Raw genomic sequence first — 23,523 nt, 5'->3', positions numbered from 1 at the left:
TAGCGTCGTTGCCGATTGACTCGGTAAAAAAGGAAGTATTACCAAATTCCTGCAAATTCACTATTATCAGTCAGGCATCAAATCGTACAGAATTGTCAACACATACATAGTTTTCTCAACCGTAGTGATAACTGATGCGTGTTAGTAGACGTGGGTTAGTACCTGCGGGTTACTGTTCAATGGCGCAGTGACGACCTCCGTAGGAGGTGCTATGTTAGTGGTATTCGGCGACGAAGGCTGCAAGGGAATTGGAAGCGGCGGTGGGTCGGGAAGAGGCTCAGGAGTCAAGAGGGGTGATGGATCTCCTTCCGAGGGCTGCAGGTCGCGATTACCGCTCGCATAGTATGTCACATGGTCGTCGTTCACGCACTCCAGCAGCTGTTACGAAATTCATGCGGTGTTAGTGCAAATTCAACCAAGTTATTATCTTTGAGTCAGTTAGGTGCGACGAGGTCAATGGTGACTTACGCATTACTTTCAAATGAGCTCAATGAAATTAGTTGACATGTTTTTTTTTTTTTTTCACCCTACAGTTGTGTAATACTTGTTCAACGGTTTCTTAGGGACATGTAATTCGATATACCCTCGGTTTGTAAGATATTGCGGGTTGAGTGGCTATTCCCTAGTTCTAACTTCCCGCTATGCGGAATCAACGATAATTCATACCCGAGTTTTTATTCTATGATGTAGTTTTATCTACGTACACACTCATGACTCACGTTTATGATAAGCCTTCTCTGTCAAAACAGTCGCTTATAAATTTTACTATTGATGCTTCAAAATCTTGTTTTCTCAATTTTTATGGTGATAATAGTGTGAGAGATGATCGCGTACAATTTTTTGCCAAGTTCTGCATAATCAGCCGTTTTCTGATAAGCCGCTTATACTCATATTTGAACTGTGCCAATGAAAACTACGGGCCCACTTTATAAGGCAATACGTCTGTATTATAAAGACTACTTATCGTAGATTAAAGTAGAATGTGATCAAATATCTTCAAATATTGCGTGAGAATGACCACTCCCGTACTGGCAGGAAAGTAAAATAAAAATCTGTTCAAGTGTGCTATATCCGATTTTGATAAGACTTGCAAGAAACTTATGCAGACTTCTCAAATATTAGGTATAAAAGCGTATCAGGAATAAGAGAAATCAACACCTAGTTAGTTGTTATCCAACAATAAACTCACTTTCTCGACAGAGAATGCTTATACCTACTGATTTCTTTGTTTCTATTTTCATTACGATTACCATTGAGAGTTATGAAAGTCTATCGCCAGACTTTCCCGTTTTGAAGACATTTTTCATGCAAAATTTCGAATAAAATACCATCACTACTCTATAGTTGCATCATCGCCTAGAACACCAATTATCCAATTATATTAAATGTAGGTATGTAATGTTAACATACATATGTACTATGAAAATGAATTAGCGCACGCATTACTATTTCTTCCACGGTTAGATTAGCGTTAATATTTTTTCTCTAGCACACATACAGAGCGAATACGGTCTTTACATCAACTCTTACATCCACCATTCTAGGCGCATTGCTCCAGCTACGAGGTAGCAGCCATCTTCCCCACTGTTGAAGTGAACATTTCAAAAATAAAAGAATGAGAGACGATGGAGTATTATTCATCATTATTGTATACGTACAGGTGAGAAAATTAAACTTGCTCACCTTGTTCTCTTCGGAGTTGGAATCGTCCGCTGGATCGTGACCAGACATCAGTGGGAGTTCGCGTAGCGTTGCGTAGTCCCCATCATCGTCCGGTCCACCGTCACCGACACCTCGTCTGGCTTTTCCCTTATTACTGAAGACGACAAAAGCATGATTAGTAGCCATCGTTGCAAGCAGTTAGAAATTAGCAAAATTTAAAAAGTATGTATGTGCATTTTTTAGCAAACTCTTTCAGGAATTTTAAAATATGATCTTATTCACTCTTTGAATTCGACCTAGATTCAATTCATCTCTTTATTTTTTAAAGCGAGACAGTCGATTGTACCGATATTAACAATGTATAGAAAACAAACAATTAAAAATTGTGCAGCAAATATGAGTATATATGCAAAGTATGAGATAATTAGCTTCGATGCGCAGCGGTGTTATTCAAATGTTGCGGATTAGATTGAGAGATTATACAGCGCCGTCATGTTGGATGATTTTTTAATAATATGCGGTTAGTTGTATTGGGAAGTTAGTTGAGCAAACGAGTGAGGCGATGGTGATGGGATCGAAGCTAGGGAGGTAAAACGTGTACGTGTGGCAGTTAGTAGACGTGGTTAAATGAAGTACGTTATGTATTTTTACAGACAAATGACTACAGAAATACAATACATTCTACGCGAATGGTGGTATCTATAAAATGTGCCACTCGATACAAATACAGTGCTCAATTCAATGTAACATTAATCGTCTACAGAACTTAATTTGCGACGGCCGTTCAAACTGTTTGAAAACCTTACGGTGAATAACTATATGCGCATACTCCGGTGAAAATTAGCCTTTCGCAATATTTGAAAAAGTTCACCGTGTCACTGGATTCCAAGAAACAATAGATGAAAGAATTTTGCCTGACATTTTAAGGTGTTTTTTTACCGAAATCGACTCTCGAAAAAAACCTTATCTCGGAATATGATGAAAGTTGAAGCAACCATATCCACGTGTAAAAATTTCACGGTCGGTTGTTGGACAAACGCAGAAGAAAAATAACTTGGAAAATCGAATTTTTAACATGGCCGTACGGCAAACTCACCTTTCACGCGCTTTAATTGAATCAACGTTCCGGATTCCTCCCAATAACGAGTCGAATATATTAAGACTACATGTACCTAATGATTCTGAATAATTTCTACAAGGTATAAATTTTGTTAAATTTTGAAAAAGCCTGCTAATCTGCGATGGACGAAAATAACGGAATTTCTTCAAAACGAACTGAGGAATAGTAAAGTTTTAAAAACAAAGAGAAAAACTTAGAACAAAACTTCCGTCAAAGTTTTAGGATTTTTTTGAGAAGTGCACAAATTGTGGATACCGAGAAGGTGATTTGGATAGTTTCACAAAAGCTTGTATATTTTTTTAGTAATTATCTAAAAAAATGTTGCCGATATTCAAGTAAAGCAATATTTTCACCAGGGTATGCTTCGCTGGGCGAATAGACTATAAACGTCTCATAAATGATCCTAAAAAATTTTTAAATAATTTAATCGGGTTCCAAATTGTTCGAATACCCTGCAGTTGATCCAAGAATCTTACTGCGGCACCTAATTATTCCGTTAATATTAAGAAATCGGTTAGTCTAGATACTCAACTTAAGCTATAACATGACGCGAACGTGAGATCGCATGTCACTAATAGTACAGTACATCATAAGTAATATGTCTATAAAGACTAAATATAAAGTAATAATGGTATAAATAAATAAAAAAAAAAAAAATATCGTAGGTAATATGTACATAAAATAATGCCTGGGTATCAACAAATCAATCTCAATGATACCCTTTTAATTACCATAAAAGTTGACCTCCTCGCTGATGAAAATACAGCATTGTAAGAAAATCAGCTACTACTTGGCCATTCTGAACCAGTTGGGCAGAAAATTTGATCCCTAAACTATTTTTGTTATCGAAATTATATACCGATACGCATGTATCAATGCCTCAAGTACCTCACTGTTGGAAGAAACTTAAATTTTAAATTATCCACATTTCGTGATGGTTGAAATTAGTCGAAAGACATGAGATGATGGAGTTATGCAACAGTAATTGATAAACATGGCTAGTGCCGTATCGCATAAATGACAAGCGCATGATTTTCCGGATTCGACAGCATAGCATAAATTATTTTTAAACCTTTTTAGTTGCCTTCCCGTAAACTTTACTGTGTTTAATTCTGACATACCAATGAAAACAAAGCAATAATTTTCTTTTCACTCAAATGACGAGAAGTTGAAACACAGTAAAAAGACATACCACCTTACTCTCGAGCTTCGCAATAATGTACAACGTCAAGCCAAACGATAAAACTTGCTGATCATACGTGGCGAGCAAAACGTTACAAAATAAAAATAATACGTGAATGTTTGAAGTAGTGAAAGATTACTTGAACACAACGAATTAGATGATACCAAACGATTGTTATCACACAGAATGTTAAGATCCAAGAGAGACGCACAAACAGACAAGTAGACAGACACAAAGACACCAAGAGGGAGGAGGAGGGTAGTTACCGCGCGCCGGACGTACTGGGCAGGTCGTTGAAGGTGACTTTTGGCTTCAACTTTTTGTTTAGCCACCCCTTGTCCCCGATCTGAGCACCAGAGTCTGCATCGGTTGGAGTTTGGGCCGGAGATGGTCGAAGCTTTGGTCTCAACCAGTATATCTGCTCCTCACCGTCAGCGTTCGACTCGCCGTCAACGGAGTCGGAGTTACCTCCTAAATGAGAGGGGAGAATGTTATGACAAACGAGCATAAAAACGACACAGACCAATGGTTATCGATCATCTCGTTCTCCATGACAACAGAGCTCCGCTCTGTTAGCCCCTCACCTTGGGCGCGCGCCTTCCGTTCCATCGCAGCCTTCTGAATGACACTCATGATCGCCTTCTTCGGCGAAGTGTCAGCGATGGTGTAAGTTCTTCCGTTACCAACGACCAGGAGAGGTGCGTTCGTTCCCTCCTCTTCGTCCCTGGCAGAGAGGAGGTCGACGTCTGTGACAAGTTTCACAGAGCGTGCAGATCGAACCGTTGCCCTGCCAATGGTTACTCTGAGTTTGAAAACCCACTTCTGTTTTATTGTAAGAAATACCCAGAGGACCAGCCACAGAAATAGGTGGAGCACGGTCCCGGCGATGCAGGCAAGTACCGCGCCATCGAGACTTCCGCGATAGACTACTGTGTAGTCGTACAATAGGGGCGCACTGCAAATAGCTATCGCCAGGAAGACGCAGAGCGCTACGCAGTGCGTGAAATAACCCCATCCGTTACCGTTTCGACCCTCCTTCAGCAGTATTACACGGCGTTCGCGTTCCTGGTTCAAGAACGCTGTGAACCTGAGGTAAAGTAAGTCGGAATTTGAGCACACTTTTTGGAAATTAAGCGAAATTAAAAACCTTGAACAACTTTGGGGTAGGTGAATGACTGACCTGCCGTGAGCGTAGAGGTACATCACCATGCTGGAACACAGTACGAGGAGGGACGAGAGCGCGAAGAGAGCCAAAGTCACGTGTGGGTTCAGCAGGAAGTAGGAATCTCCGAGAAACGTTGAAATCGTGCTCGTCGGCAAGATGGTACGATGCCGTAGCATCGGCAGCACCTTCAAAGCCCCCACGACCTGCACCTGTGAACCAGGAAAACGGCGACGCGTCTTGAATTCCTCGAAATGTTGCGTATTATTAACGTTATCCAATGATAATTGACAGTTAAAGTTAATGGTTCTCTAACAGGTTAAGCGATTTAATCTATGTAACATAAAAACCAATGGACAGTAATTTACCTTGTAAAGCACCGACATTCCCGCGTAGGCCAGCAAACTCTGTGCAGAGTTGGCGAGCAGCTGAAGGCTGAATATCATTCCAAGAGCCTTGTTGCAAGACCAAAAGACGGCGGGATATCTGACAGAATACACTGCGAGAGCCATTGCGTAGTTTAAGTACTCTAATGTGATCGGGCCGTGGGATTCATCTGAAATTTAGACAATTCATGTTTGATGGAGTAGTCTAACAATATAGTCGGAATTATATCATTACACAGCCCATTTTATTAAGTCGAAGTGTATCAGAATGACAAGTTGTAAAAACTTATGCCCATTATCTACAAAAATGCTCAAGTCAAGACCAAAGAATTTTTGCATTTTTGTTTCAACATATCGTGGATATTTTTGCAAATTTTCGATCGTGTAATTTTTTTTATAACGACTGAAGATACACTAACCAGAATCGAATTCTACATTCACGTTTTCCAGATGGTCCAGATCAGAAAGACTGTTCATGGTCAACGTCAGACTTTCCGCAGTCATGTTACCCTTGGTTGGTTTGGTGGGTTTGGTGGGTTTGGTGGTAGCTACTTTGGCGGTGACCTTTTGCTTCGTTTTCAGTTTGACGTTGCCGATTTTCGGTGCCAGTTTGACGGTGGTTCGCTTCGGAGAAACGCTTGCTTTCGTTGTTAATTTCGTCGTGAGTGTCGGAGCCGTAGTCACCGTTGTCTGATTGGTGGTCCTTACGGTCGTTGCCCGAGTGCCGATTGTGGTTGGAGTGATCGAGCTGGTCGCGGCGATAGTCGTCGACGTTGAGTGGTTGAAGTACGATGCGGTGGTTTTATTCAATGCAAGTAAAAAGTCGTTGGGTTTAGTAAACGCGCGGCGAGCGTCGAGCATGTTTATGGTAGAGCCCTTTTCAGAATTAGTGACGCCGGCTTCCTCGGTTTTCGGTATCTCCGTTGTCGAGGCGATGATGCTCTCCCTCTCCTCGTTAAGAAACGTTGACGTCACGTACGGCTGGGGAGTTATGAAGCCCGAAAGCGTACTCAGGTTGCCAGGAGGATTCATGAAGCTCAGGACCACCAGTCGGTCTTCGTGAACCACAACCCAGTCCAGATCAGTGCGCCAAATGGCTTCTGTGAAAAGAGAAATGAGGAACGCTGGTTTAGGTACGTCGTCTATATCGACCGGGTCTGAAAGCGATGGAAAATGTACGCAACAAAAAATAAAAATAAAAACACTACGAGCCTAATGAGAACACGCGAAAACATCAAAGCTCCGCGCTCCTCCGTGCATAATGTATATTCAAATTAATTACGCCTATCGATCTCTTTGATACGGAAGTTTGAATGTGTTCAAACGTGCGATATTCCTGGCAGCAATTCGATGAAAAGTGAAAAAGTTGTTTTGGCGGTGAATTACATGAAGCATGATGGGAGGGGTGGTTGAGGGCACGAAAACGCGAGGATGTAACATGAAGTAAAAAGAAAAGACGAACAACGTGAAACAATACGTTTCAAGTCTGCTTATGCGGGTAGATAAATAAGATCTCTGTTCAACCCCTGGACAGCATCCAAAAGAACCACTTGAGAGGTTGAGAAATAATCCTTCAGAGCAGTTGTTCGTGACACTAACGTCTCTTTTACTTTCCTTCTTCCCGTCAAGGCCTTCGTACAACTGTATCAGTCGTACGCATACATAGGATACATGTTGTCACGGAAGGCGAAAATTCCCACGTTAGGTAAGAGGAAAAATATATTATGGGTGCAACGTTGAGATAACCAAATAAGATAATAGAGGAAAGGAAAATAATTACAGAGAGAAAAGGAGGGAGCACGTTCTTTTTTGGAAATGAGGGAAGTAGGACTGCTTCGATTTAAATATCGTGAGCCAGAATCTGTCTTGTTATAGTCATTCAATGCCGGACAATAATAGAGGAACAGAGTTCGAAGTTGTAATTTCCTGCGTCCATGTCATGAAATAGTGTTGCTCGTCCATTGGCCCCCGGGGGCTGCTGGGACGGAGGTTTCCTTTATATACTAGAAACTTGGTCGAGAGTTCTCTATCTCGAACAAAACGTTTGATTCTTTTCTTCCCCTCCAGTGGATATATGTGCCTATACGACTGGACGGCAGGTGTATTAGTGTGTACAGTGGACATTAGATGGAACAAAGAATGTTCTCTCGATCGTTTTGCGTCTCGGGAATATTGTCATGTGAGGTTTGCAAGCGAAAAATTGTTTGGTTATTTAACCGTTGATCCATGTGGATACAGGTATCTTAAATGTGCTCGACGCACATGATTCTGGAAAAACGACTTCGATTTCTTTAGTTTTGAACTCGCGGTTATGGCTGGTCTGGTAGAAGTTATGTCGGTAAGACTTGACCGGAAGGTTTGGCGATCGAACCAAGTGCAATAATCCTTGGCCGAACGTTGGTGTGAAACGTTTTTATACGCCGCTTGTGGTTAACTTATACGAGTTTTAATTTTTCGTGTCACGCTCGGCGCTCGTCTGTTGGAAGTTTGGTTGTCCGAACGACGGCAGAGGTACAAGGGACTCAAGGGAGTTAAAATGATTTACAAGATAGTCGTGAGGTTTTCTCTCATTATACACGCGGAGGGTGAAAAAGTTTCCGCGGCAGGGAAACGGGGAGAAAAAAAATGGGCCGGAAGGCGAGTCAGAGACACCGGTTAATTAGCCAAGCTGGCTGATGCCACGACCTGAGCAGCCTTCGGACGGGGGTCGTTTAACTCTTCCCCTTCGGCGCTTTAGCCGGCAATGGCGGAGAAAAAAGGGGATGAAAAAGGAACAATAGAAAACGCCCTGTATTACCTTGGGCAAGGATTAGCTTGGCATTGAAAGCGTTGAAACTGTCACGAAGCTCGGTGCCGTAACCGTTTTAATTCCTGCCTCGTACGGTCAACGATGCGCGATGCCGCGGTAAAAGAAGTTCGGAATCCGATCCGGATTACATATACTGCAGAAATCTTTCCCGTGCGCAGAGGCATGGAAAGAGACTGGCAACTTTCCGCTCTTCCCTGCCAAATGCATTTTCAAAAGTTTCTTAGGAGATGCGAGGAGAATACTTTAGAGATGGGGGAATAAAAAGTACACGGGAAAATGATAAAAGGAGGATATACTGCACCACGATAAACGAAGTCTGGCATTATACGAAAAATCCCAAGGTGCTCGTCGAGTCAAGTTTCAGGAAAGGAACAAATAAGTCCCACGTGAAATTATACGAAAAGCATTAGCCCCGTGATTTATATTTGTTACTTGTTTTCTTTCGATTCAAACAAGAAAGATATTCACGATTTATTCTTTAAAGTATATTAGAAGTACAAATTTTGAAGATAGAACGAATTTTCAATCAAATTAGCTGAATTTATCTTCTGCTGGCAGTAAGTCAAATGTTAGTTGTACCGTGTGTTTTTTAGCAGATGATTTGAGCCTGAGTCCGGGGTAATTGTTTATACGTAATCACAGAGTCGTTCTGATATATTGGCAAGGAACTTTTGAACTATGACAGAAAACAGTCCAACGTTTGACATTGTTACAAGATGATAAATTGTACGCATATCTTCATTTGGACTCCAAAATAATCATAGTTGTTCAAAAAGTATTTGAAATAGGAAATACACAGTGCCATTTTGCATTTCATATGCGTGGTTAAAATGAATCTATCCCCAAATATTACCCAACTTTAATGCTATGTGGTGCAATAAATTAGCAACCTGCGATTACGATGCAATTATCGTGTACGAACTGTTACAATCCTTGTTTTCTACACGCAAATATATCGCATATTCGCAGAAGCAACGAGATGGGCATGAGGTGCAGGTGGAGAATATCAGTATCGTAGTATTCGCCCGCCTCTCTGTCCAACCGTCTATTTATCTAGTCTGCTCCATGCGCATATAATACCTACGCTCGGTTATGACCACAGCCGACTACATCCAGTGCTGTGCAAACGGTGCAAACGAGCGCGAAAATGTATATGAACGTGAACATAATTAAGATGGAACGCCATTTCACGTATCTCTATTCGTTCGCAGCTATTTATCAAGCCAGCATTGTTCGTAGAAAACAGGAGCAGCTTCAACCAGAAACGAGCTTCTAGGCACAGTATTTTTAACTTTTCGAAGCATTTATTCGTGTATGCAGTCCTCAAAAATGGAAAAGACCAATCGGTCTTCAATTTCTGCAGTGAAAATTTGAACTTCAGAAAGGAGAAGTCAAAACGGTGGTTGATGGAAAGAGTGGTATTGAAATTTGAATTCAACCGCGCTTACTTTTCGTGTGTTAATAAAATCATGTTTATTATATTTAAAACTTGCAATTAGTCATGTATATACTTGCCGTGTTGATACCACGAAAGGCTGAATTATAAAGGGTTAAAAAAAGGAGATAATTTGTACCTCAAATTAACGTGATACAAAATTTTTGGTATTGGAAACGAAATAATTTGTAACACATTGATTGCTCTTGTATTTCTAAATATGCGTGAAGAGTTATGATGAAATATGCATTTACGAAGTCTATAGATTGCAATTTTCTAAGGTAAGATTTAGATTGATCGTGTTGGTCAAGTACGTTATTTCTTGGCTTTATATTGATACGCGATCTTCTCTCGACTTTTTGATTTTGACTCTCACGTATGAAGAAGCGAGCTTTCCCCGTGTATGATTTATTATACTCCCTGGGCCTCGTATGGGAAATGTCCGGGTAGACGAACGGTACCCGATATTTGGCGACAGGCGGATGAATTTTACATCTTGAACAAGGTTTACGTTCCAAGGAACAATAGTATAACCCTTGAATTTTTTTCGATAACTCCCCAACGATGACCTTTCGACTTTAAAATTATTCACGTTAAATTTTACGGCTAAAAAACAATACCGGTAACATATCTACGTAAAAATTCCTTATGCTACGTTCCAAAACACTAAATTAAATTGTAAAAAATGACGTCAGTTAATCATTCGATTCATCGATTAAATCTCTATTCAACAATCATACGCGTCGTTGTTATACGGGTACTTGATACTGTGGTCAACATCAAGTTCAATAGCAACATGTACACGATATCATGGGATCACCCTCCAGACTGAGTGCGAATGTAATATCCGTTCAAGCCGATACGATCGATGCATCCCTGAACTTGAGGAAGAAAGAGAACTGGCAGATAGAGAGAGACAGAAAGAGAGAAAGAGAGAAAGAGAGGGGGGGAGAGGGAGAGAGATAGAACGCTACAACTGTTGCACACCGGATGGCTGTGGCCGTTGCGTTTGGCCGAACAAATTTAGCAAGTAAATCAACGGCGGCGCTTCGCTTTTCTACACGTTACGTATATCCAGGTAGATAGCTGGCGGGTAATCAACTTCGGAGAACTCACGTTCAACCGGGACCAATTATCAGCGATGCCAATGGTATGCGGCGAATGTCGATAGTCACGGTAGACTTTAGAGCGATCAATGACAAATCAGTGCATTATCGTTGACGTACCGTGAGTTTTTTTAACGGTGGAACGATCCGTCTGCCTGAGGCAGGCAACCAGAATTACGGCTCATGTTCAGGATGAGCATCGTATGCCGCCACATCGTTATCACGATGAACAAATGGATTTGATGACAGTTCTACTCTTAATTGTCTCATTATTGCCTTAGTCGATCGTCCGAATTCAACTTTTCATTATTTTACACATTTCCTGATATTGGCCGTAATATTATAATGGCCGTAGAGGGATGCGGTGCTGAATCTGGACATGAACTGTAAATCTGGTTGCCCGCCTCAGGCGTACACATCGTTCCGCTGTTAGAAAAACTCAAGGTGTATAATTTGACTAATGCAATTAGTTTCACTAATAGGAAATGAAGATTCCCTTTTCTCTCACTATTTTACTCACGCTTCTCCCTGAGGATTCGTTTCTGTTTTTTTTTTTTTTTTTTTTGGCAATTGTTCCAGATTTTATCTTTGACTTTGATCTGAGTTTTGACTTCTCGAAACGATATGCCTGTTGTATTTGTCATCAGGAAAAATGTCATCTAGTTAAATAAAAAAATCTTTTCTAATTCGAAACACGTTTCATCACTCACACAACCGTTGCCCAGAATTTCCCAATATGTATGTGTGTATGCCTGGGTGCGTGTTTGTTTGTTTGTATGCTGCGTGCGGGCGCGTGCGCAGAAAATGTTGTATTCCGAATTCCGGGAAAACGGCTTCATCGATTCGAGTGAAAGTTGGGTGAAAAATCAAGTATGAGGCGAAGATGATCAATGATAGTTTCCAAGCTTCTACCGCTTCCGGTTACAAAATCGTGAATTTTTAAACATTTCAATTACTATTTCGCGTATCCTAAATTACAGAGAAATATCTTGACTGACTTGGACGAAATTTTAATGATACACATGAAGTATTCGGTAGAGACGTGTCTCGAAAATATTAAAACTTCTACCACTTCCGGTTACGTATATTCTGAATTCGGAGGGAACGGGTGCATTAAAATTTAGCGTAAAAAATCAACAGTTCGTTGTTTCTGAAAGAGATACAGCTCGTAGAAGAATTATTTACCAATCATTTTGAACGGTTTTTTTATTATTACAGATGACACGTAAAATGACATAAAAATTCTATCTCGAAAGGCTTGTTAAAATTCATTTGCGGGCTACATAGGCTACGATTCATTCGAAACAAGTGAACTTTATGATATTGCCGATGAACTGCTCACAGTCGAATTTTTTTAATCCAAAATACACGCGCTCGTATTTTCATGACTCACGGGTTAGTGATTTGTTTATGGAAAAAAAAAAAAAAAAAAAAAAAATTCATATTGAATATAATATTAAATTTCTGCCAAAGTTGGCAAACTCTAAAAAAATGACACGTGCAAACACTTTTGCATTTCTATCTATCCACGTATGTTATACCTGTGGCAACGTTTTGCTTCGTGTTGTTTTTCATCGCGATCCATCGTCTCCGGCACCGCTTGGGTTCTACATACGCTTGATTTCAATATTACGCGGTATTCCTGCAGGGTTCCTTGATCGAATAACCTGGTAATTAGTTTACATAAAATTACACGTACCGCCACTGTCAACCGAGTCGCGTGGTTACGGCAGCACCCAGAACGACACTCTGGTAATCGGGTTATCGACATTCCCGTCGCTACACTTCGTATGTCCACAAATGTATAGGTACGCAGATAAACAAATTACACCGGTATTATTTCAATGCGTCGAATGAATTCTGCATGCAGAATTCTCATTACATGCCACTGCTGACTTGTGCGAATGATTTACATTTAATTGCGCGCCCTTCGTTGAGTTCATATAGTTGACATGATTGCAGTTTAAGTAATTAGTCAGGTTTCAGTATTGTCTCCGACAAATTCAACTCAAATTCTGACTTATTGTTGATTTCAGGTTCTCAAGGAAGAAAAAAATTCAGTACTCGATAGTCGATCAATTTTTAATGTTGTATATATAAAAAAAAAAAACAACGAAATACCTGAAAATGGAACATTATACTCAAAAATTCACAACTCACTGAATTTTCTATATTCTGATCTGAAAATTGACTGAGTAACCACCAAGACACAGATAATTAAGAAAAAAAATGTGGAGATACTGTGCGTTGAAAAAAAAGGTACTTTTGTAGGGTCTCGTTTAAATTTCTGGGCAGGCTCATTGTCGGACTGCTATTATTAGCTTCCGCGTTACTCGAGATCATAACTGTAACACGAGATACGTTGCACGACCTGGTCTTAAGCTGAGCGAGGCGAGATAAGGCCAGGAAATGTCGGTGACGACGTATTGATCGATCCCGTGTACAGTTTGATGCACCGGACCGCAGAATAATCTCACAATCAGTGTAAAAAATTATATTCTCTTGTTGAATTAATTCGCAACGAACATTGCGATGGATTCAATTATTCATTTTTCTAATGCTTCAAGCACTTTGATCATTTTTATTGATTAGAATCTATTTCAGTTTATACTTTTTCAAAATTTCACATAAATTCCAAAGACTTTCATCTTCTACATATAACTATGACGTACTTTTTACAGTCTCAAAAATGTATCGCAATTTTTTTAATATCTTCAAACATTTAAATTTTAAGTTTTGTGGGTGGAAAATGTTCAAAATACCGAAAACGAGAGAATATAGGTTAAATGAATTCTATTCTCGCTGTAATAAATGAATTGGTTGCTATTTGAACTGCGTTTTATAGGGTAATTCGTGATAATCCGTAGCACCGTTGACGATATAAATTGTTTTAAGAATTTATTAATGTGGAATTGAAAAAGGAAAAGAAAGAGAAAAATTTACAGATAATCATTATATCATTTATGCTTTCAATCATCGAGCGATTCCTCGCCATGACCATTTCTGTAAATTTCTTAATTGTACGAGGTACGTCAGCGGTAAATCCTTCCAGTAAATAACCTTGAATATAACTTCACTTCCTTCTTCCTTTCATCGCGTTTCCGTTTCTCTCCCCCATCTCGCTGCCTTCACGCGTGGCGCGTTGATTTTAACTGAATTTCGTACGAAACAATGCAATCAGTGGGTGCGGTGATTCACACGTTTCATTGAAAATTACAAAGGCGGATTTCCCGTACGTAGACGTGTACAGTTGCCAACGTATCCCGTCCCCGCTCGGGCGACAGATTCTCGTTTCAGTCAGATTAATCCAAATTTATTCCACGACCCTGCGTAATCAAACTCAATCACCAGCAATGCTAACGCTGTCTCGACCTACGCACACATCGTACTTCGATACTTGCCACTAAGCATCGCTGCATGTACGTTTTCTCGGCTGCGGGTCACAGATTTTAGTAAGATCTAGAGTCGAGCGAGGATCTATCACGTCGGTTGAATGCTCGATAGTTTGTACGAACAGCAAACGTCGATAATACACTACTGAAAAAAAAATTCGCATGATTTTAAGGATTTGAAAAAATCCAAATGATTTCGTAAGATTTCACGAATCGTGTACACCAGATTTCAACTGTGGTTGACCCCTCGCATTCAATGGTCGGTTAGATTAAGGAGCTGGTAAATTAGTGCAGACCGCGAACATTAAATTAGTAATGTTGCTTTAAATTTCTATGACCATAGGTACAGGTGTAATTATGCGGAAAGTTTAGCCATAGTAGTAGTAAAAAAGGCAGTTCAGATCTGGTATCGGATTTTTGGTATCCCTAAAATTATTCTCATGTATCATTATAGTCGCCGGTCAATAAAACGTAATCAAGCAGCTGAATACTTGCATTCCATTTTTTCAATAAACAGGGATATTCGGTTTCGCGGTAGTGTACAAATTAACGGTGACGACATCAAAAGGGGATGCAAATAAAATTGATGTAAAAACGTTGAGCTTCTTTTTTCTTTTTTTTTGCTGACAGCTAGACTTTATACAGTTTAATGACGCGTGAAGTTTGCAATAATCTTTGTAGGAAATTAATCTTACTCATATAATTTCGGCCGACAAGCTTCACCCGCTTTTTTCAACGAGGATGATCGATGAAAGCTGATGCAGTGCCACCAACGGGAGCAACGAAAACCCTGGATATAATTATTATGCTGCGGGTCGTAAAATTGTACTAGCAATAAACGAATTCATCGTACGCAATATTTTATTATTTTTTAAGTAGGTTATACGCATCGCATACGGTTACACTCGTGTTCGACTCGAAATCGACGGACTCCCCCCTCGTGTCGCTGTTGCTTGAAAACCGATATCTACTCAACTTTCTCGAGCACTTCCGCTCGCCGACGTGTCAAGAACTCGACTGAAAATCTGAAAATCACCTCGCTACCCCCAAACTCGGCTCGTTTCTGCCCGATTGTAGCGCCCGACTCCGGTTGGCTAATACGAGAAACTTTTGAATCACAATACAGGGTCCGTTACTCTTACGCACCTCCCACGTAATTCGAGTCAAATTTCTCTCTATGGGTATCGCAACACAAATATTCTTATCCTCTGATGTTAACTGAACATTTCTTCCTATGTATTGACACGAACGTGAACATAAATTTTGATGTTTTTCTTTTGTTTTTTTTTTTTTTTTTTTTTGTTTTTAAGAAGGTTGTATTTCAATTAGTCGGTGACAGACGAAGATTAGAAATTTTTTTTTGGCACAGTGTAACAATTCGTCAACAAGCAGTGAAGGCAGTGCATCGAGTACATTCTAAATGTTACGACGTAACGAAATTTACAGTTACAATATGAAATAGAACACGCTATCGCAATAACTACGTTTACATGCGACGCTCGGTATGTACTATAAGCGAACGTCAACGATGTATTATTGTCTGAACTGTACATAATGTGGCATCGTTAATTCATTGATGGCAGCGTGTAATTAATCACTTTGCTTCACCGTTACTGACGTGTATAACGTGCGGCAGTAAACTAAGTAAGTCGAGGCGAAACACGGGGGATGGCAAAGCACAAGCAACTTAAGCCCCTCTCTGAACTTTTGTCAGTCCCTTCCCATTGTCATTCCCGCGTATTATCATTACCAATCGTGCATTTTAACAGAAAATGCGAATTAGCTCACTTCGCACTCGGAAAACATCACTAATGACGAAAGTTCTGAAATTAAGGAAACAAACAATGCAACAATGTGAGGTTAAATTCATGTAGATTCAGCTAATGGCGGAAAATTCTAATTTCCGAAATTTTTCATAATTTCAGCGGATGCACTATACATTTGGAAAGGAGTAAGTTCGTCTGTTTCAGCGTTTTTTAATCGCTCAAATCTACCATCGGAGACAAGAATTTTCGAAATTTTCTGCATCAATATCGTAAACAAACATATTTTGCACGGTGGCAGTGATCTCCGAACAGTTGAATTTTTTTCATAACATTTTGACAGAAAAAAAAATGCTTCAGATAATTTCAAATCCTCAGAAAACTACTTTTTTAAATCCATCCGATGAGATTTACCTATTTTTTATCCTATTACCATTACTTATTTACCTGATTGAAGAAAAAAATAATTAATGAAATTTTTTTAACAAAGAAAATTCTTGTATCCTCCGCAGGTCTGGTATTTCAGTCAAAACCAGTCATCCTTGAAATATTTAGACAACAAGAAGTTGCATACCGGAAAAATAATTTTTGTCATTGTGCTTTTCGAATATAGAATTTAATTAGGGACGATCGTATTGTTAATTTTTATTCGGACACGAGTCATCCGGCTTCGTGAATTAGTATAATTGGATGGTTCTGCGGACAGACAAAATCTGTACGGAATCAAGTTATCTACATTTAGCCAAGCTGTCTGCTGATATCCGCAGGAGGACTCGTATAAATTTCGACAGATATCCTTGCACACAGGACGAATGTTTTGGCGTTTATTACTCGAGTAGGGAAACTTGACTGTGCCAGGTGGGTGCTGAATTCAACAATGTACATACACCGATGTGGCATTTTCCTTCCTAATATCCTACACAGCTGGCTTAATAAGCCTTGATAGCTCAAACTCCGGAGCGAAAACTTCCCCTCTGATTATCATCTCCTCGGCACTGGGACCGCAGAAACCGACTCGCAAAATATACAAGGTACTTAATCGCGCATCCGTACTGCCGGTTTAATGCAATTTCCGCTGAATCTGCAAATTCGCACGTCGATCCTGTTTTTAAAAGCAAATAAGAAGGACAAAATGAAGAAAACGCATTAGTCTGAATTAGAATTTGTAAGGAAAGTTGAAACGACAGTTCGAAACGTCTTCGGTAATGTTATTTGTGCAAATGACAGTGAACAATAATAAAGCAACATCTCTATGTAATTAAAATGCATACGAAGAAATTCGAATAAATCAAGCTAAAGATATCAACAATTTGAGAAAAGGTGTTGGAACTGGAACGTCCAAAATTATAATACTTTGGTGTTTTTGAAACGATTCTAACGTTTTTGGGCTTATTATGTTCAATAAAAAAATCTTCCGAGATCGCTTGAAACATTTTATTGTATCCGTTACTTGATTTTTCTCAGATTCATTACTATATAGTGCACATAGTAAGCATGTTTTATTCGTTTTTACGCCCGAATAACATTGCTGGAGAATTTTCGAAGGCTTTTTCTATCCCATACTAACTTTTGATTCAGATGGATCGAGCGATTCAACCTGAAACTTAAATTTCAATCCGTATGACCCGGTGAATTTTTAAGGTCCATTATCTTTTCAACTTTTTGTGCAAGGAACGCAGATACGTAATTATTTCTTTCTTGAAAGAACATCAAATAACAACAACAACAACAACAACAATAATAATGATAACATTCAAAGATAGCACAATTGTGCGGATGAACGGAAAATTATTTGTTTCTTTCGTTTTTTGTGCGCAAAATTTTGCGGAAGGTATACGAATGGACGTCGATGAAAATTCGAGCTTCTTTTGTGATGATTTTGATATTGTTGTAAACGTCCTGGGTGAAAAAAATATCTCTCGAATAACCCAATATTGGTCGAAAATCGACTTTGCGATAAATGGCTTGCAGCCCCTAAATTCGAAAAGCCCTATGCTCGGTGAACTGTGAAATAAAACGCAGAGGAGCAACCTTGTCGGATCATCCATTGAACAACTTATCTCGGAAAACCTGAAACCGATCTCGACGAGAAAAACCGCATGACTAACTTTAAGAAAGCCTGGTGAAGTTTTAATTTCAGCTGCCGACCGAAGAAAAATTCGGACATTTATTTTCCTTTATTTCTCTCCTTTCGCACCGCAGGCGTGCTTATCTTAAATCCCAAGAAAAATACGATGCTACCAGCCGCCAGTTATTTTTTTTTTTTTTATCGTCAAGGGATAAGTGCAAATTTTTTCAGGCTCTGCGTGAATATTTTTGGACATTAATTTTTACGATCTTAGTCCGTAAGAATACATTATTCATACTAAGTGTTTGTATAAGTTTTTATAATCACATTACAAATTAATGGCGCAGTGAAATTGCGAGGAGAAACATTATTTATAATTCGTTACTACCATTTTTTATTCCTTGTAAATTGTGTTGCAGCAATAACATCAGCAAAAATTTATTCCATGCACTTCTTCTTCCAAAAACGTGTGAAAATTTTTGGTAGAAAAAAAAAAAAAAATAATTAAATAAATAAATAATTGAACGATAAAAAATATTCTGAAAGAGTCAAGTTTTTCGTGTGGTTCGAATTATGCTTGGACTTGTGTAAAGCTTTAGAGGTTATATCTATTCTTTAACAAAAATGATAAACGGATATGCAGCAGATTTTTGTATCCATTTTTTGAACTGCTTTTCTATGTGACAAGTTCACATGTGTGAGGCACCTCTTAAGCTTGTTTAAAAAAAATTTTTCGATGTCAAAAAGTAGTAAAGTAAAAAAAAAAAAAAAAAAAAGAAAATAGAGGTAGAAATTTAACGTTAAAACTTGAAACAGACCAGTGCCTATCAAATAAACTCACAGATACGCAGTGTGGTTTGATTCTATCAAGTACACAGTTATTCCAACACCATTGTAAAGACAGTTCGAGCGATCCGAAAAATATGTACACAGGTTAAATCATTCCCGCAATCCCTGATGTTTTCACCCTCCCTCGCAACATCCCGCAGGCGTCGGTGGTTGAATATTTGGAGTATTTGCTTTGTGAATTCGGGTAGAAGCAGCGAGCCATCGGATACGAACGAAATGTGAGGGTTGATTCGGTTCCTATTCGGTAAACGATCGCGGGGATGCATGAACGCGGCTTATCGTCAGAGAGGCTCGAATTTCTTTTGTCCACGTATCGTCACGTACGAGTATCATTGCAATGATTCTACAATTTTACCGTCACTCGTCGCAGTGAATTTTTTTTCTCACCTTTCCTTTCGTAGCTTCATCCTCGAATTAGCTGCTCGAAGAACCTGAATGATTTTCCTACCGCTCTACGACGTTTACATAAATACTATGATATATTAGGGTGTTTTAGAAAAAAATAATTTCCGAATTTCCACCGTGGCGCCGTCTAAAAAGTTTGTTCAGCTTCAAAGAAAGTTTCTCTCAACAAACGAGCGTTGTAAGTTACGTCTAAGAATAAGATTTTATATTTAAAGCTGAACCCCGCATTGATATAAATGAGGATGATGAAAAGCACAAGAAAATTCGTGAGACTTCTTTCAACGTGCGGCGCTTTTCTAATAGATTTTCTTTCCAGCAAACTCAATGGCTGGTGAATATTGAATAATTGGAAGCTAAACGTTGATCCACCTCCTCTCTTCCTTTCGCGTACATACAAGACTCACCGAAAAAGTCGATCAAACGAATATATAACCTGAGTCACAGGTTCTCTTCCTTTGAAGCCACCGCTCTTCTCCTCTCGAGGCTTTAATCGAAACACCGTGTTCGCGTATATATTAAGCCGATCAGAAAATTCAATATGAAAGATGAAGAGTGATTGGGAAACTTCAAGGCGAAATTTCTCGAAAAATTACCGAAATTACCAACAAAAGTTTTGATACTGATGCTTGATTTCAAATCGTTTTCGTTTCATTTCACTCTATGGTGGGTGATTTTATTCAGAAGAACTTTCTTTACAAACCCACTCCATCACTTTTTTTTTATCATCTTGGCATCTTCTCATATTTAATCACACCAATATTGATTGTAATGAAAACAAAGGGCTATGTTTAGTCGACTAATGAAAAATAATAAAATCTATTACAGCGATGACTTTGTAAAACATAGTCACTTGAATAAAACGAGTCTCCGCCGAGTGAAAGTCAATCGGCTTCCGAGCTTTTGTTACAATTCCAGTATTGTCAATTTTTATATTTTTACGAAGATCTCCGTAGCTTTATACGAATATTATGATAGTTTGACAAAAATACTTACTCAATATAAAACTTATCTCGTGATGAGATATCAACTTCCGTAAAAGAGGATGAACGAAACGAACCAGGAAAGACTTACAACCGTGCAGAAGCTATCATTCCAATTTTATTTTCTCGTCGTAAAGCCACGCAATTTTTTGACGTCGAAACTGCCCAATCCTTTCCTGAGACATTTGAGGAGGGTGCAATCAATTAGCGAATTGTTCCCGGAGCGAGATTCGAGAAGGTTTGGTGACCACTGAGCGCCGATTGAATTGGTCTTGCGGACAGGTTCGTGACAGCGCCGAGTTACATAAAAACTCGGCCGAGGAATCTGTAATAAAAAGCCAACCGCTTGGACGAAAGGCCCATTTCTACCGCATCCACGTACCGCCATATGGCTCTTGAAGTCTATACTTTGCGAAACACGAACCTTTTCGCAGGTCCCCAACTCTTCTCATCCACCACCTGATAAGGGGGAAAGTGATTTTTCAGAGATTTATCTCTTCGAATAATCCTCTCGCACTCCTCCGGGAATCTCAATTCTCTGACCCTCTTTCTATCTTCCAGATTCGCCATAAGCTGCAAGTATTTTACTATCCAACGACGACATGTATTTGACGCCACTGTAACCGAGTGCTCGATCAGAGAATGAAAGAAAGCTTCTATACGACGGAGGCACGATTTGATTTTAAACCGACGAGAGTGCTTCGCGATCAAATTTCGTTGACTCCAAAACTTGAATTTACTTAAACTGTGGAACAACTCGAAGATCATCGGCAGGAAAGTTGGTTGATTCGGAACATTCGAAGCAATGGAATTAATGATGTGCTCGGAATAAGGATTCGTGAGTTTGAATCGTCTCGATTTGGATGTATAACAATATAACAGCTGCGTACCTTGCACGATTTAGAAATTGGAGAGCTTATGAAAATTTATAACGATTAAAGTTTCAGAGTTCGAAAAAATCTGCGAATCGTAGCTTTTCCAGTCTCGCAAGTTTTTATTAGATATCCAGACTCTCTAATCGTTATATAAAGTGTTTAATCAACGTTCAGAAATTCCTTCCAAATCGTAATCAAGGAACGATAATTTTTTTAAACGTGATTCAAATCAGCCGACAAAGTTTAGTCCAAACGCGCTGTTTCATATATTTCATCCAATTCCCCTGGCACGTGAGTATCCATTAGATTTCGACAACGATCAATACTCGAAACTGTATTAACCGATTTATCGCAGTGATTAATAATTATTGTACCACACAGACGAATGCAAACAGCTGGCTATAGTAATCGCATTAATTCGGTACAATTTTGATTATCAGTTCAACTGTTTACCGGAAGCGTATTTTAACACTGGACTAATTTGTATACTCAACGCCGGTGTATTATGGGAAATGGATCGTGAAATTGAGCCTGCAGGAAGCTGGAACGGAGCTTGTTTCTGTGTACCGACGGTTACCTACCTTTCGGGAGAAAGCCGGCGTGGATCAGTCTGGCTTCCATAAGGAGGGATGGAAGCAGGAAGCACATCGCTGTACAGAGGTGGATGAACGCTGCCGTCGGTCCTCCGTGTCTCCAGAGATTAGTAGCAAGACCTGGAAGCGCAGAATAACGTCTCATTGAAGATCATATTTACGTCAGTACGATGAATGAGTGACCCTGCCAAAATATCTTCCGATTCGACGATCCCCGCGTTGTCAAAATCTGAACCCCGTTTAACCTCCGATAAAAATTCTTTTAACCCCGTGACAATTGCCGAAACTCCACCGAGTTTCCATAAATATTCCCCTCCATACGGATACGTAAAATCCAATAAAGAATTTCCCCGAATCCCGTAAAGTACCCACAGGGATTCCCCATAAAAACTCTTAAAACCCCATAACGATTTCTCGAATCCCCTGAAGAATTCTTAAAACCTGATAGATTTTCCACGTAACGTCGCAAGGATATTTTCCCTTCACTGGTTTAGTAATGATTGAAAAAATATTTTTAAAAATCCACTATCGATGTTTCTCCAAGTTCTCAAAACCTTCATTCGATTTCAACCATTTCTATACAGATTTTAGTTCAAATAATACTTTCAATAAAGTTTCGCGTGAATATTCTGCAAACTACTGTAATTTAAGATCGAAGTGTATCTCCACCCCACTAATTAGTTTAATTTATCCGGAATTTTTTATGCAAATATTTCTACTGATATTTCATACCGTGCGATTATACCTTTTTTCCCATTGTAAATCGACAGTTCAATTCTTATTCGTCTTGTCATTATTTTTATTCCGCATTTATAATGGCAATATTGTAACATAGAAATTGTTACCGGTTAAAAAATTTGTCCTTCTGTGTTTTGATTAATTACCATACGTCACATCTTAGCTATGGCAATAATAAATAAGGAAACACTTGGTTCTGCGAATGCTTCAAGACCCTGAAAAAAAATGAGAAGGTGGAACAGAAAAAATTGGATATTGACCCTGGCCTTACCATTATCCTGATTGTTATTGATCAGCGACGAGGGTGGGTCTCTGGTGCAGGCGCTTAGATGACGGCCAAGCTTTATCCCGTCGTTGGCAAGATTTCCAAGCTTGAAAAAAGCCGCGGCTAAGAGAATCGGGAGAAGCAGAACCCCGGTTCCAGCTAGGATCAGGCAAGCGTGGAGTTCCAGCTTCGGAGGAGGCGCCACCGGCGGCCACGGCAGGGAAAGGTAGGCTGTAAAGAATTTGACAAATTACAGAGACTGAAGAGGCAAGCGTATACGGAAGCCCAATCAATAGTAGAAGGTGAAAGCGTTAAACTGGAAAATCGTTGGACAAGTGAGTCTTGGAATCTGAAACTGGTAAGGCAAAAAGGAAAACATCATTTTTGTAATAAAAATCATCATGTTCCGTTGGGCAATAAAAGTGAATTCGATTTATAGTGCAAGGTAAAAATATAACGATTCCAAAGAAATCCAATATTCTGCTTGCGGTCTAATCTTTAGCATTTACGTTACAGTTGGGCACAAATATTAAGAAAATCTAATTTTTCACGGAGTATCACGGTTTCCGAATCATAGAAAACTGTACTCGCTCTATGAAGTTGAATAATTCCAGCTAGGTTTCGTGGTGCAGAGCTTTGCATAAATGGTCATTTAATGACGAGTTGACCAGGTGTACTGATTTTATTGATAATTTCAGACTGCATCTACCGGTATGCATGGAAAATTCTAAT

At 39.4% G+C, this 23,523-nt stretch overlaps 1 protein-coding gene across 3 annotated transcripts in view; it reads right to left on the bottom strand.

The window, feature by feature from the left end:
* Nucleotides 1-23,523, bottom strand: part of tinc (transmembrane protein tincar) — a 131,094-nt gene that overhangs the window by 8,733 nt on the left and 98,838 nt on the right. Inside the window, exons 6-15 of one of the 3 annotated variants that reach the window (XM_069134311.1) lie at nt 22,798-23,022; nt 21,777-21,908; nt 5,933-6,613; nt 5,496-5,683; nt 5,146-5,339; nt 4,550-5,052; nt 4,232-4,436; nt 1,684-1,816; nt 1,531-1,584; nt 163-378 (exon numbers count right to left, since the gene is read on the bottom strand). In XM_069134311.1, coding sequence (XP_068990412.1) covers nt 163-378; nt 1,531-1,584; nt 1,684-1,816; nt 4,232-4,436; nt 4,550-5,052; nt 5,146-5,339; nt 5,496-5,683; nt 5,933-6,613; nt 21,777-21,908; nt 22,798-23,022 — 2,531 coding nt within the window. The remainder of the gene's footprint in view (nt 1-162; nt 379-1,530; nt 1,585-1,683; nt 1,817-4,231; nt 4,437-4,549; nt 5,053-5,145; nt 5,340-5,495; nt 5,684-5,932; nt 6,614-21,776; nt 21,909-22,797; nt 23,023-23,523) is intronic. The other 2 variants (XM_069134312.1, XM_069134313.1) reach the window with 2 other exon arrangements.

Source organism: Neodiprion pinetum, chromosome 3, assembly GCF_021155775.2.
Source record: "Neodiprion pinetum isolate iyNeoPine1 chromosome 3, iyNeoPine1.2, whole genome shotgun sequence".
NCBI classification, from domain to species: domain Eukaryota; kingdom Metazoa; phylum Arthropoda; class Insecta; order Hymenoptera; family Diprionidae; genus Neodiprion; species Neodiprion pinetum.
Note: the sequence above shows the minus strand (reverse complement) of the source record. Positions and strands in the feature narration are given on the sequence as shown.